The sequence below is a fragment of the Equus quagga genome, chromosome 14, assembly GCF_021613505.1.
Source record: "Equus quagga isolate Etosha38 chromosome 14, UCLA_HA_Equagga_1.0, whole genome shotgun sequence".
In the NCBI taxonomy this organism is placed as follows: Eukaryota; Metazoa; Chordata; class Mammalia; order Perissodactyla; family Equidae; genus Equus; species Equus quagga.
This window is the reverse complement of record NC_060280.1, coordinates 91,655,591-91,670,862: the sequence shown is the minus strand read 5'-3', so window position 1 is coordinate 91,670,862 and position 15,272 is coordinate 91,655,591. Positions and strand designations below refer to the sequence as shown.

Sequence of the window (15,272 nt, the reverse complement as noted above, 5' to 3'; positions counted from 1 at the left end):
CTCTCTGTACATTAGGACACCTGGCCTGACCTACTCCTCAGGCCCTCTCTCTTCGCCTCTTCCTACCGGCTCCCTGTCTGACAAAACGCCATCTGTGACCACACGTTCTCAAGCCACAGACTCGTAAATGCTTTGTCTCCAGGTAAGGCTTTGTTTCTTAAGATCTCATGAACCCTCCCTGAATGCTGGGCTGTCTGGACCTTCCCTAGCCAAAAAGAAAGAAAAGGTAAAATAAAAAACAAAACAAAATTTGAGCAAAACAAAATCAAATTTAATGGTCTTAAATGCAAGAGTAAAAACAAACAAAAAACACAAAAAAGCAAAAGAAAATTAACAGAACAGAACAACCCCAAATGTCAAGGCAGTTATGAAGAGAACTTGCAGGGTTAATCTTTAAAACTACAAATCAAAGGCTTTTTAGTTAATAGATACTGGCAAGAAGTAAGTACTTTTCTGCTGAGTGTTCATACGAAAGCGGAGATTCCAAACAGAGTCTGGCTAAAGTAGAAAAAGGTCTAGCGCTCACGAGAAGGGATGCGAGAGATACAATGCTCAAATGTTTCCGGGTTCTTAAAAAATAGAGCGATCTGAACGCATTCGAGCCGTGTTCGATGCTCTGGGAAACTGGAGAGAGGATCGTGAACCACAGTTATCTGATGTGTGTGGCACCGTGCATGCAGTGTGTGGACAGGAATTCGGGTGGCACAGTGGCAACCCGTCTTCAGGCGTGCCTGCGGCTTAGATCTGACTCTGGAATATACTGGAGTTTCCCTGAAACTCTTTGGTCCATTCCCATTGGCGCCTGGGCTTACAAAATACGTTCGTGTCCTTCTCTGGAGGGCCCGGCCCAGCCCGGCGTGTGGGCCCCCTCCCCGGTGGTGGCCCACGTCGGTCGGGCCCGCTGCCGCTGCCAGGACCACTGGGCAGAGCCCGGGGGGCTGAGTGGGCAGGAGGTGGCAATGGAACCTGCTTGGGAGAGCCATTTCCTGTCAACCAAAGCAGAAATCGCTTAAAATGGTGAAGCGGTGGAACGCACACCCAGCATCTGTCTAACGGCTTTAGTCTCAAAACTCAAACTAGAACTAAAAGATCATTTCGTTTGGTTTTTTGTGTCCAGTTTGTGGCGAGAGCGAATGAAACGGGTGTTAGACAGTCTCAGAAGTTAAAGCATGCTTCAGTTTCACCACCATCCCGAGGGACTGGCTAGTCAACAGTCTACTTAGATTTCTGTTTAATATATATTTTAAAGGAAATAACTTAAGAAACTTAAAATTGGTCTAACATGGTGGGATTTCAAACATTTGAACATGTCGGTTGCATCCCAGAGTATAAAAACCTTTTCACTTCTCATTTAGACTAAGACAAACACTTGTGAGAATTGGCGCAAAATGAGTTGTACACTAACAAAAAAGGTTCAACTTCTTCACTCTTAATTAGCTACTCCGTACAAAAAAAAGCATGAGCGAGTTATTTGTGGGACTTGTTGGTTTTGAAGGAAACCTGTAAGATTTTGTCCCCCAGGCGGTAGCCGTTCAGACTTGCTATGGCCATCGCGGCTTCTTCATAGTTTGTCATGGTCACAAAGCCAAAGCCTTTGCACTTGTTGGTGTTGAAGTCGCGAATCACTTTCACGTTAGTGACGGCGCCAAAGGGGCCGAACATCTGCCAAAGGATCCCCTCATCGGCATCCTGGCCGAGGTTGTAGATGAAGATGCACCAGCCCGAGGAAGCGTTGCCTGGGACATTGACCCCAGAAAGCCCGCTCATGTGATCTACACCCATAGGGGAGAACCTAGCAAACAGAGAGCACAGCATTCAGGTCAAGGTCAGTGCCGGCCAGCACGCCACCGCGGGGGAGCGGGCGGGGGACGGCTCGGGCCCTGGCCTCTACACAGCCCGGTGTGAGGTGCTCGGGCCTGGCACCCCCACCAGTCACAAACCAAGAGGACTTCAATATGGTGGCGGGGGGAGGGGTGGGCTCCCTGCAGGGTCGAGAGCCTTCTCTTGGAGCAGCGGCCTGTTAGTGGCCTCCGACCAGCCACTCCCTCCACCCCTGCCACCACAGAGGTGGGGAGGGCCCTGTTTAGCCATTCCGTGCCCCCCACATTTTAAATGATGGAAGCTTCTCCGCATCCTCCTAGCTGCTGTGACATCCTCAGATCTTCCTGGAGGAAACTGCTCATACCCTATGTCTGTGTATGTGCGTATGTGTGGGGGGGACTAGATTTTTTCTTTTCTTTCCTCCAATTCTGCACGTTCCCCTCGTGACGACCCTCCCTCTTTGAGGGTTCAGCAGTGTCTGGTTGCCATACACCCCTGGGGAGGGCCACTGCAGGGTGCAAGGGAATTCCCTCTCACAGTTCCGGGCAACCTTCTGTTGCTGGCTCAGAACATCCCAGAAGGGCCAGGGGCAGAACTGAGGGCTGGGAACTACAAGTTCACCCAGCTTTACTAAACATGTGGGACCCTTTCCAAAGTGACACTTTCAGTGACATCACAAATAAGCCTTCTACAACTGTGCGGCCGTTGCAATAAGGAGTAAGGGAGGTGACAAAATTGTTTCTGAAGCCACGTGACCCTCTAGATATTTCACAAATTAAAAAGTAACAGTCTTCGGGTCAATTTAAGAATATCTGAGCACGACACAGCATCTGTGAAGCCACACAATGCAATCAGAGAAATACCACCTGCTCCAAAATAAAATCGGGCTTCGAGCTGTGGGGCTGATTGGGGTAAGTGGGTGCCTTCTAGCACCATTCAACAGATTCACTCTCAGGGGCCGGCCCAGTGGCACAGCGGTTAAGTGCGCATGTTCCGCTTTGGCGGCCCAGGGTTCACCAGTTTGGATCCCGGGTGTTGACATGGCACCGCTTGGCAAGCCATGCTGTGGCAGGCATCCCACATATAAAGTAGAGAAAGATGGGCACGGATGTTAGCTCAGGGCCAGTCTTCCTCAGCGAAAAGAGGAGGATTGGCAATAGTTAGCTCAGGGCTAATCTTCCTCAAAAAAAAAAAAATTAGATTCACTCTCTTCACAGATGTGAGAGAAGAGTGATCAGCCCCAGGTTGCAGCCCACGGATCCAAGGGCTATTTTTCATGCAGTTATGGAAGAATCAAGACACATTATTGGCCATGGTTTTGAATCTTCGAGAATACTTTTAAACAGCCCCAGCCGGGATGTCTGAGTTGGTTAAACGACTCAGGTGGCTTGTCAGTGGTACTGAGTCTGTCTGGACGACTGTGAGACCACAGCACCACCAAAATGCGGGTGGGAAAGGGAACCCGAGCACCTGTGTGACATTAAGCCAAGCTGGTTCTCAATGAGAATGGAAAGAGGCTCCAACTTGGAGAAAGACCTCCTTCCCTCCATGTTTCGTAGGATATCGAATGCAGACCCGAGCTATTACAGTGAAGTCTTTATAGAGCGACTATGCTGAAAAGAACCTGCGGGGACACGGTACTGTCTTCATTGACATGACTCATCCTCATTAACCACTGTTGGCTGGCCTTTCCCCTCTAACTGGAGCTGACTTCCTTCATCGTGACTGTCGTGAAACCCACCCTTCCTTTTCTCTGATGGTACAAAAGGAGAACTGACTCTTCCTTTATTTGGGCCTTTTTCCGACGTGATAAGAACTGACTGCAAACTCCTCTCCTGGGTGTCTCTTCTTCTCCTCTCTCTGCCTCTGGTGGTGGCTTTGCCCTCCCTCCCCTTCTTCCTCCCACCTCTCCTCACTGTGTCCCTCTGGCCATCTCGATCCCTTTCCTGCCTGACCAGCACTTGCTCCTGCTTGTCTCCCTTTGTTCCCCACTCCATGTTACTGTGTCTTCTCCTCCTCCAAGCTTCCCTGGTTTTCCAGAGTTCCTGGGGAACTCACTGAACGCTGCCGTCCACACATCCCGCCTGGTCGGTGGTGATGCCCACGGCGTCACCTGATTTTCAAAAGCGGATTTAGCTCGCTTCTGTGCAAAGCCCTTCCCCCGCCTGTGTCTTTAAATTAGAAACACCAGGGAAGGAAGGCCAGCTTTGGAAGCTGGGCCGGGCTGAGAACTCTGGATCGCTGGCCTGGGAAAATAACAGCTCGCAAATCGGCATCTGTGGAAATGGGCAGGGTTTTACCCACCCCCACTGCTTAAAACAAAGATGGGACACCTGAAAAGGTGCGGAGAAAAATCCTTAACACACCCGAGATAAGCCCTCAGGCCACTTCTTGAAGTTTTGACAGAAACAAAACAAAACGGCCCCGAAATTGGGGTCTCCGCTCTTCGAGAGGTGGTTCACCCGGGATCCTGGAGTCCAGGTTACTGACTGTCAGTGTCTCTGTTCTACTAGATCCTGGCAACCAGAATCACTTTCAATAGGGAAAGACTCAGGACTCTGGGAAGACTGTTCACCTCTAGGACAGGGCTTCTAAACAGAAGGTGTGTAATATTCAGATCCCAACACGACTCCACAAGCCAGGTGACGGGAAAGGTCTGCCTTGGGCCCGCCTGTTCAAACACTCTGGCAGGACAGCTCTCGCTGTCACATAGAACCATCTTTCAAACTCACGGCTCCACTGTGGTGTCACTAGAAACTGGACACCGGAGCGCTAGGCACGCCCTCCCTGGGGCCTGGTTGGAGCTGGCACCCACTTTTTGATGGCAATTAAAAACTACATGCCCGTGGAAACAAACAGCTGTCACACAGACACCTTCTGGATGCAGGTGGAAATGATTCTGAACATGGCTTTCTGACGCGATGGGCCTGGCATGCCCAGCGGTCCCCATCGCACATGGTCACCCAGCCAGCCGGGCTGGGACCGCCCTAAGGAGCAGAGCCGGTCCGCTGGGAACGGCTGGACAGGGGAGCGTGCCGCCACCTGACCCACCTGAATCTCTGCGCCTGGTGATGGACGGGGCCTCCGAACCGTCTGGCCGGCGAGTGGTAGAGCTGGGAGAGCAGCGCCACGTTTTTGTTCTGGTTGGGGTTGGCGGCAAACTTCACTGTAATGGGCTCGGAGGAACCTGGGGGTTTATGACCATTGAAACTGGTAATTGCCTCTTCCGCTTCCGACCGTTTGTCAAACCGGATAAACGCAACCCCTCTGGACAAACCTTTTTAACAAACCAACAAAAATGGAGTTAGGGGGAAAAAATGCAAGGAGTTTTCAAACTGAAAAGCAAAAGTCAAGTCAGTCAGTCTACTGTGGTTCAGACTGGATGCTTGCTTAATGAGATAAACAAAAATGAAACCTAAATATGGACGCTAATGAATTTAAAAAAACCCAAACAATGACTAATAAAAGATTAAGGTTTCAGACTTTCTTTTGAGTTGAGGCACCAACTCCACAGTCTCGGTGCCAAAAGACATCTTGGTGACAGACATCCCAAACAGACACCCAAACCTGTTTCTTGAAAAAAGCCACGTTAGAGGAGATTACATCCTTCACCACTATTTCGATGCCAGGTGCCCACCACAGCATGGGCACACAGACGTGCTGAGAAGCAGGCGGATGACGAGGGCCGGGTGAGGGATCTGCCAGGGCTCTGGTGTCCCCCGAGACTCCCTCGGGCCATGGAGTCCTGCTATCAAGTCTCTCCGGACACCTGCTGCCGAACTCTCACTCATCTCTTGCATACGCCACTGTAAGGTCCTGAGACCCCCTGCGGGCCCCAAATTGCCACTCACTCTTGCCCCAGAAAACTGCCCCAGCACACACAGCAGTGCTGACACCTGCCCACAGACCCTGGGCGGGTTGGGAGCCCTGCCGTAGGCCCACTCCATACCTGGTCCTGTTCCTGCGTGGGAAGGGCCAGGCCCCCCCCGGCTCGGCCTCCGGCTGCCTTGGGAGGGCGCCTTCTCTTGGCAGTTAGACTGAGCCACCCGAAGGCCATCCCTGGGTCCCTGCTGTAACCCAATCCCTCGACAGAGCGAGAACGTGACCCTGGACCTGGCTGCCTGAGAGCAGGGCCCAAGGGCAGAAGGCAGCATTGGGTCAGCCTGGTAGGAGTGAGATCCGAGCAAACTGGATGCGAGAGGGCTCAGCCACTCTCCACCCCATCCATCCACATTCTGGGCCTGGCGGAGCGATGAGGACACCTCGAGGAATGGGGTGGGGCTAGGGTGAGGGAATGCAGAGCCATGGTGAGGCCTGGCTCCTCCTCCTGGGGAAAAGAAACTGGGGTCAAGCGTGAAGGGCAAAGTATAGTGGGGAGGCGACAGCTGAGGGCCAGAGGAGGGCGACGTCACTGGGCTGGAGTCACAGGACTGCCCTGGCAGGGGAGGCAACAGGGACAGCCCTATCCTGGACACTCAAGTTCTCGACTGCCAGTCACAGGCCATCCTAAGTCGCACTCTCTTCTCTGGACAAAGGCTTTGAGCACGCGGTGAATGACAGTTATCAAAGCATGACAGCCCTGGGCTAGGGCCACCGGCTAAGTGAGCACAGGGACGTCCCCCAGTCAGCTATGTCCCAGCACTGTTTCCCACAGGGTCTCACCAACTGTCCCCATGATGGGCACAGGGCATGGGTCTCCCCAGTTGGCCCAGAGGCCATGGAGGGACATGCAGAGATGCAGGCACCCCAGGTGGGGCACTGAGATGACAAGCATCAGTGCAAGGCACGGTCACCCCCTCTGGGCCTAGAATTCCACCTCAGGCCTGACGTGGATGCAACACTGTGGGCCCTGTTTGAGGCGACAGCAGTCAGGGACCCTGAGGCCAAGGATTCTTTCTTTACAATGATCACCGACAGTGGACGCCCCAGGCTGAGCCCTAAGGCCCACACCCCAACTCTCCAACTGGGAAACTCCTTCTGGGGGGTCCCCCCAGCCCAGCGGCTCCTAGTGGCCTCAAGGCTGCCCCCGCACTGGCTCCACGACTGTTTACATATAAACGTCAAATTCACACAGCCAGAGACACTGGCTGACTCAGTGAGCTCAGACCTAGCAATTCCCACCTGTGCCAGGAAAGTTCCAGAGCCTGAGCTCATGCTAAAATTTCAGTTCAGAAGGAACACCTGAAAACACGTACTTGGCACACACTGTTTTTATTGACTCTTCAACGCGTGAACAGCAGCTTAGACGGGAAAACTGAAGAGAAACCTAACTCGAGGCTAATGGGACTGAAAGCATAGTCGGTGGGCTCCCCGAGAGCTGCCCCGGGGCGGTGGCTCCATTCGATGCAGCAGGACCTTGCGACCAAGCAGAGAGAAAGTGTGCGTGCAAGCGGGGCTCCCGTTTGCTTGTGTAAAACGACTTTCAAAGGAAAACTGCCCAAGCGAAACGAAGAAAACCCCAGAAAGAGAAAGAGAACGTTATTGAACATCAGGGAATGTAAATTCACTAAACGATCTGATGAATGTCTACTTTTTCAAGATGGTTCTGTTTTTCTTCTAGTGTTTTTTAGAATTAAGAGCAGAGACTAATAAATGGCACGATCTCCCGATGAGTAAAGTATAAAGTTTACAATTAAAATGAAGGAGGAAAGAAATTAAAAAAAAAAATTAAGTTCCATCAGCTTGGGAGGTTAGGAGCTTCCTCGTTTCTTTAACCCTCAAAGGCACGTCATCTGGGGGCAAACTCGACACGGAAGTCTGTCTGCCACGCTCTCCTCTGTCCCGGCCCCTCGTGGGCTCCATGGGGGTGCCAGCACCGAGCAGCCTGGCCCAGCAGAGGAGCCCTGGGCTGGTGGCCTCCTCTAGAGCAGAGGGAGGGCCTGGAAGCTCACAGTCCCGGGGGCTCAGCCTTCTGCCTTCCGATCCTACTCCCCAGGCCGGGGGAGAGCTGTGAAGAGGGATCCCCTGGGACCCCCTCATCTCTGCCTTCCCTCTGCCTCCCTCCCGCCCACCTGCAAGGATTCCACAACAGACAGAGGTGTGGGGTGGGGGTCCCAGGCCCTTCGTGCAAGTGGCAGAGGCTGGCAGGGAGGCCTGAGGGAGAGCGAGGGTCCTGTGCAGCAGGCTGAGTCTTGGGGGCAATCCTGAGATGCCCCAACCCTCTAGGAGACAGTGGCCTTGCAGAGGGAAGTGAGGCCAAATCCCCAGCAGACAGACAAGGGGAGCTGTCTGCAGAAGTGGCCTCCCTCGGGATGGTGGGTACAAAAGCTGGGTGGCTGGGTGCATTCCCGGGGTGGGTGGACTCTGACCCAAGAGAGCCAGGTGCTGCTCAGCAGCGCTGGGCTCTGGCTGAACAGAGACAAGCAGAGGCACAGCAGTCCTCGGGGAATCTAAAAAGGATGTGGAGGCAGAACGTGGCCCAGCACAGTCACCCTCTCTGGGTCCCCAGGCGGCCCAGTAGATGCTCTTATGCAGGTGGGGCTGGGAAGAAATACGTGCAGCCAACTGGACGGTTCTTGCTCAACTGGTACCTGAAGGTAAGTAAGGGGGGCTTTAGGGACCACAGGAAACTATTCTGGTGCGGATGAGGGGGTTTACACCAAGGAAACGGCGTCCCCACCCCACAGCCCAGAGCGAAGGTGTGAATGGAGGAGGAGGCTTGGGTGGAGCCCACGTCCCTCCAGTCTAGCCTGGTGTTGGAGCTGGGGTCTGGGCCAGGCCACGGGGGCTGGGGGGAGGCAGAGCTCCCACGAAATGCCAATGACCTGTGCCTTCGGACCAGGCTCCAGAAGCCGTGTCTCCTCCTCAGGCTCCTGGGGGACATGTTGTGTCCAGTCCTTTCAAGGCCAGGTCCTGGACTAGTCCTGGAGCTGGACGGCAGGCAAGGCCAGCACATGTCCAGCTGGGCTGCCACAGCTGCGGCGGGAGAAGGAAGGGCAAGTGACAAGGCCACCCGCCTCAGAGCACAGGGCTGAGGGGACGTGGGAAACGTGTGCACCTGCAACCCCTGTCTGTCACAGGACAGGAAGGCCCTGCCTGTCTGCGCCAAGGGCAAAGGCCGCTCTGCTCCCAGGGGTGTGGCTGGTCTCTGGGAAAGGAGGTTGCCTCAGAGCTACGACTTCCTGTGACCCAACGACCCAGGGTCTCCTTTGATGCCACAGCCAAGGGACTGCTGAGCACGCTGTGTGCTGTGTGAACATAAAAATCCCCTGCAGACAATTCCGCTGGCTTCCCTGAGCTCTGCGAGCACAAATCCTCCTTTCTAGCTGTCAGCAGATTCCCACTCCAGCTGGGCCGGAACTGAGGAGTCGGAAGCAGGGATGGCCCAGACGGAGCGACGCTCAGGGCTTGGCAGGGGGCATCCCGGGCCCAGGCCCTGGGCCTACAGGGCAGGCGGGCCACCTGATCAGGGCTGGACTGCGCGTCTCCTGCCCCGCTGGGGCTGCTTCTGCAGGCATGCGTGGGTCCCCGGCTCAGCTGTGCCTGACTGCTTCATGCAAAGCCCGGAGCCCAAGCTGCTCATGTCCTGAACTGAGATGACCCAAAAGGGGCCAGCCAAGTGGCCGGGACTGTCAGCGAAAGGAGGTCACTGCTCTGAGCTCTGTGCGGGGGAGGATGGAAGAACACTCATCGGAAGCAGTCACCCCTGAAGCTGCGGGGCCTCTGGACCCTGAGTGAGGACAGTCTCATGCCGCACGCTGTCGTCTGCAGCAAGAACAGCGGCGATCGGCTGAGCAGTGGCCTTGTCACCCCCTTCACAGGCCAGGCTGGATATGCGGGCACCCAAGGGAAGGTGCCAGAATCTCTTGTTCTCATCATAAAATGCTGGCCTAACACATGGGCTGCTTTCATGCTCTTTATCTTCCCAGACTCGTACAACAAAAGCCAGCGCCTTCTCATTTCGCTTCTGTCCTCAATGGTGGAATAACTAATGACACTGAAAATCTAACAGTGGTGTGTCTTCCCCAGGAAACCTGGCCCCCCAGCTAGAGGAGAACCTCACCGTGTGACCCAGGCCACCCGCCGTACCTGTGGTCTGATCCACAAGGACCCGGGAGTTGATGATGCGCCCGAACCGAGAGAACATGTCCTCCACGTCCTTCTGGGTCATGGTCCTCGGGAGTCCGCTGATGTACAAGTTGGCGTCTTTGATGACCTCTGAGCTTGGGCGAGCGTACGACACCTTAAAACAAAACCGCTTGCTGGAGTCTGGGCAAGTGCGTGGGCTGAGCATCGAGGGAGGGTGTCAAACTTTCGGGTGAGAAAAAGCTGCCCTATGGTAGGAAATCACGCACAGGACTATTTGTCCTCCTCGGGACATCTATCGCTCGCAGCAGCGCGTGTTGGCAGCTCACAGCGGCCGGGGAGAGAGCTGGGCACTCGGCAGCGTCTTCTCGCCCAGCCCTCCCAGCCCCTGGCGAGGGGCCGTGGGCCGAGTTCCCGACCTCAGGGAGCGCACGACACATCCTGTGCCTGCACGGCACAAGGTGGGCCTGGCAAATCTGCCGATGAGCAAGTGTCTTCCTGTCCAGGGATGTTAAGACACCGAGCACTCAAGATCATGAAGAGTTTAACGGCAGGAACGGACAACCAGCCTCTGAGCTGAACATGCGCCGCCACAGCCAGACTGTAAGACCTCCCTGGCAGGTGAGTGGAAGTTCGGGTTCCCAGCCCACTCTGCAGAATGGAACTCGGGAGGCCCAGCCGCAGCCTCGGGACCTGGAGTGCACAGGCACACAAGTGGCTCTGAGCTCCGATGAGCCGAGGAAGCCCTGCCACTGAGCAGGTCCCAGGAGAGACCCTTCTGGGTGCCCAAGTGAATCAGAGGGGCAGCTTCCTGGGGGGGGACGGGGTGGGAGGATCTGGCAGGTCCAAAGGCTCAGGTAGGACAGTCGCATTCCAAGTGGCTTCAGGTGGACACTGGCAGGCACGCGTCTCAGGAACAAGAGCTAACTTGCCAGGTCTGCGGGTAAGGGGTGGTGGGCACAGCAGCTGCAGGCTGCTGCAGGAAGCAGGTCGGGGGTGCGGCCGGGACAGCGGGAGGTGGCATATTCCAAAGGAGGGCTGAGTGGGGAGTGAAGGGTGAGAAAACATAAGGTTTGCCTGCGGGAGGAGCTGTCCCAGATCACGGGAGCCTGAAGACTGACACTTGGGGACGGGAGGTGGGGCCCCGGGCCAACAAAAGGAGGGTAGGTGGCAGCATGTTGACAAGAACAAGAAGGCAGAGGAAAGCTGCCCTGTGAGACCTGGAGGACTCACCGACTCGGCCCAGGAGCCAGCACAGCCCTTGCACTGTGAGTGACACTGCCGACGCTCTGCCCAAGACACCCCCTCCGGTCACTCCACAGCTCCGTCTCTTCCCTCAAGTCAACATGAAGTCTCCCACAGACACGTCACCTCCCCCCAAGCACCTCCGTGACACTTACCTCTGCCACACGTGGCTTCCATATTCCCACTTATTGTTTGCATGCGTGCACACGGCTCCATGAGGGCGCGGGATTTGTCTGCATTGTTCACTGTCCAGCACACAGTAGGTGCTCAATAAACATTTGCTACGTGAGTGTTGAATGAACTGGCTGGGATGGGGCATGAAGGGAGACCTGGGCAGGGAGGCCGGGGGAATGAGACGGCCGCCACTGCAGGAAGCCGGGAGCGGGCAGGAGGGCCGGGCTCGGCACGGGATGGAAACATCGCGGCCAGGAGAGGAGACAGGCCCCTGTGTAAGTGCACTGCATGGGGACCCTCCCTTCACGGAGGGGGCTGAGAAGGCCATGAGCCACCAGCATAAGGCCGTGGACCGGCACCACATTGCATGCATCTGACCCGCAATGCCTTGACTCCGAGCAGATGGGAGCCCCCTCCGATGCTCTGACAGCATCGTGCTGACAATGCCTTCGGCAGCGACGGGACCAAGGGGGCCGCGCATCCAGGCCAGGGCTCGGCATACACTCCACCCGGGAGAGGCATGACCGAGGAGTGAGTGCAGCCTCTCACCTTAATGGTCTTTGACTGGAGCCGCAGGCCGTTCAGCGTGTTTACCGCTCTCTCGGCGTCCTTTGCAGTCACGTAGTTCACAAAGCCATAGCCCAAGCTGTGTCCTGTGCCGGGGAAGAGGCGGACATCGGTAAACCGACCGAGAGCGAGCGAGAGCGCCCGGGGGACGAACAGGAAGATGTCCCGCTGGGCTCACAAGGACGAGTCAGCAAAGACAACGAAGACAATGCACTGAAACGCTGGAGCCACGGCCGCCAGGAAGCAGGGCTAGAGACGGTGCTGACAAGCCATATGATGGTTTGTCACATTCTCTGCAATCAACAAATGCTACTTTTCTAACTAAAAAAAAGTCATCTATAAACAAACACTGTGATACTTGACAGCACCCTGGGGACCCCATCACTGAAGCAATGACAATGAACGGTCCCACTGGTGGTGGGCGCTCTGTGGGGCTCCAAGGGGGCCTTGTAGGGGTACGAGGAGGATGGTCGCAGTGAGGAGGAAGACCGGCAGGTGGGGAGAGCCTCGTGACGACCAGCTGCCTGTGTGTAGGCATTGCTCTGCCACTTGCGTCCCCAGAGCGGGAAGGCTTGCTGGGCTCCGGCGCCACCCAGCGTCAGTTCCCCTTCCTTTCCTGAATCTGTGACCCAGCTGGGGAGCACAAGGAGAAGCCCGAGCCGAGAGAAGTCCCCGCCCTCACAGCCTAGCCAGGCTTCCAGGGCTCCCCAGGGCAGCAGCCTCCACTGTGACAGCATCATCAGCTACAGTCTGGGGGAGCCTTAGCAGATGCGAAAACCTGAGTTCTTCCCAAAGACATCCAGGGCGACAGGTAGGGTGTCCCCATCCCTGTGTGTGAAAAGTGCAGAAGCAGTGGGAGCGACCACCCACTGGACACATGGGAGGGACGCAGCCCAGCAGGGGAGGGGCTGTGGGGTCTCAGAGGGAAGCATCGGCGGGGGGTTGGAGGCGGAAGGAGCCTTACAGAGGCCTCGTCAAACACTTTCACTGCAGGAGGAGCAGGGGGAGGCTTGGAGAACAATCAACACCCACACCCACACCCACGTTGGTGGGCACTGCTCTGCGCACAGAGCGAGCGAGCGGTGAGCGAGACAAAGGCCCCCCGCACGGAGCTTTGCTCCACTCCTCTGGGTGGCGGAGGGCGACAACGAGCAGGTGAGAAACAAGAGCAGGCCTTGAGCCACACTGAACACTGGCTCAGCCCACCGTGCCAGCCACACCCAGGCCCTCCGGCTGAAGATGAGACCTGGAACCCGGGGGAAAGCCTAACCCAGTTTTGCCACTTAAAAAAAAATAAATCAATACACTTTATTTGTTGGATTTAAAGAAAAATGACAAAGATAACACAAAGCGTTCCCATAAACCCCACACCAGTCTCCCCATTAGTAACATCTTAGACTACGATGCTGCATTTGTTACAACTAACGAACCAGCACTGATAGATTATCAACTACAGTCCATACTTGATTCAAATGACCTTAGCTTCCCCCAATGTCCTTTTCTGTCCCAGGATGCCACCCAGGACCCCGCGTGACATTTAGCTGTCATGTCTCCTTAGGCTCCGCTGGGCTGGGTCAGTTTCTCAGACTTGCCTTGTTTTCGATGACCTTGACAGCAAGGAGGCGGCTTGGGTGGGAATTTCATAGAATCTCCCTCAATCTGGGCCCGCCAGATGTTTTGCTCGCGGTTAGACCTGGGAGACAGGTTTGGGGAGGACCCTCTTCTCATGACATCACATCAGGGGTGCATGCACGGGCCTTACCATGCTCAGGCTGACCTGACCGCGGGCTGACGCAGCGGGTCGCCAGGTTTCTGGGGTCATGTTTCCCCACCCCTTCCGTCTGGAGCCTTTGGAGGGAGTCCCTCTGCGCAGCCCATGCTTAAGGAGGCCTTGAGGAGTTGGCTCTCCCTCCTTCAGGCGCAGCAGCTAGAGATTATCTGCAATTCTGCACGGGCCATTTTCTTCTTTTAAAAAAAACCTGACCCTCCAAACCCAAATTTCTAACAAAGCTCCACGGGTCTCAGAGACTCCAGTCCTGAGCTGTAGACAGTGGGGACCCCCGGAGGAGCAGTGCCATGGGGCCCAGGGCTCATCCAGCAGGAGGGTCAGACTCGCAGCTCGGAAAATGACAGTGGGCTCCAGGTCGGGACCCTCAGGGTCCCTGCAGATGGGCCAAGCAGCAATATGAAGCTGAGAATGCAGACTGCCCGCGGCACGATTCCCGACCCAGCTCCAGCCTCCCAGCCCCGCCCTCCTAGGCCCAGGCCCTACGACTCCTCCGCCTCTCTGGCTGGCACCAGTGCACTTGGGTCTCCTTGTCTTTCTGCTCTGCCCACAAAGCCCAGCCCAACTGGGACCACCTGTCTCACTGGGGACCTAAGCGCCGCTGGGAAAAGCAGATGCCGACGAGGACCCGGGCCCAGGCCCTGTGCCATGTCTTCAGCCGCAGCCGGTTCCCCTCAGCTTATCAACACGGCCCTGCCCAGCCCCAGTTCCCAGTTCCTCACCACTCTGGTGCTTGGGGCCCCAGCTGGCCTCCTGGGGTGGTCACTGCTGACTGCCAGCACGCTCCTCACCAAGGCTGCCCACGCCCTTGAGGGCCACCCCACTGACAGTCTCAGGCTGCTGCCCCTGAGCTCTCAGCACTGGGCACTGCTGACTGGCTGAGATGTTGCCTCCTCCAGGATGTGACAAAATGCCAGGTTTTCTTTCTCTCCAGGTTTTCCTTCTCAACGGTCCCTCCTCAGGCTCCTCGTCCTCTGCCTATTCCATCGAGAAAGTCCCCAAGTTTCTGCCTTTGGCCCTTGTATCCGTGATACACTCTTCCAGGGTGACCTCCTTGATCACCAGTAGCTGCCAATGGCACCTAGGAAGTCACACGCTCCAGATGGCCACTGTCTCTTTCCCAGCCCTGCTGCCCCTCCTGTCCTCCCCAGGGAGCCGACGCGTATTAACTGAGCACGTACTGCATGCCAGGCCCTGGGCTTGGCTGGCTAAGGCTTTCATGGGGATCAGGAAGGACGACGGTTGTGCCTTAACGAAACATACATCCCACGGGGCAAGGCGGACACACCAGCAAGAAACAATGAACAAAGCTGGCGCACAGGCGCTATGAGGAGTCTCCGCTGTGGCGTGAGAGGGACTGACAGACGGGCTCTTGGTAGGCAGGGTCAGGAGCGCCCTCTGAGGAGGAGAGATGTGAAGTATGAGCTCGGGATGGCCAGGGTGAGCATTCCGGACAGAAGAGCACGTGCCAAGTCTCTGAGGGGGAGAGGCCTCTGGTGTGTTCCAGGAAATGAAGGGTGGTCAGCGCGGCTGAACGAGATGAGCCAGGGGACCACCCCGGAGGGGACTGCCGGGCAGAGAGCGAACACGGTGGGCCCGAGGCTGGTGCAGAGCCCTGGGGAAGCCTGTGAGCGGGACCAGGGCAGGGGACGGC

The 15,272-nt window shown here is 56.2% G+C and overlaps 1 protein-coding gene across 3 annotated transcripts in view; it reads right to left on the bottom strand.

Moving 5' to 3' along the window:
• Window positions 1-249: 249 nt before the first annotated feature.
• Window positions 250-15,272, bottom strand: part of ELAVL1 (ELAV like RNA binding protein 1) — a 35,251-nt gene continuing 20,228 nt past the window's right edge. For all 3 annotated transcript variants that reach the window (XM_046685429.1, XM_046685431.1, XM_046685430.1), the window contains exons 3-6: window positions 11,815-11,918; window positions 9,850-10,003; window positions 4,873-5,098; window positions 250-1,792 (exon numbers count right to left, since the gene is read on the bottom strand). In XM_046685429.1, the coding sequence (XP_046541385.1) occupies window positions 1,468-1,792; window positions 4,873-5,098; window positions 9,850-10,003; window positions 11,815-11,918 (809 nt within the window). In that variant the 3' untranslated portion in view covers window positions 250-1,467. The remainder of the gene's footprint in view (window positions 1,793-4,872; window positions 5,099-9,849; window positions 10,004-11,814; window positions 11,919-15,272) is intronic.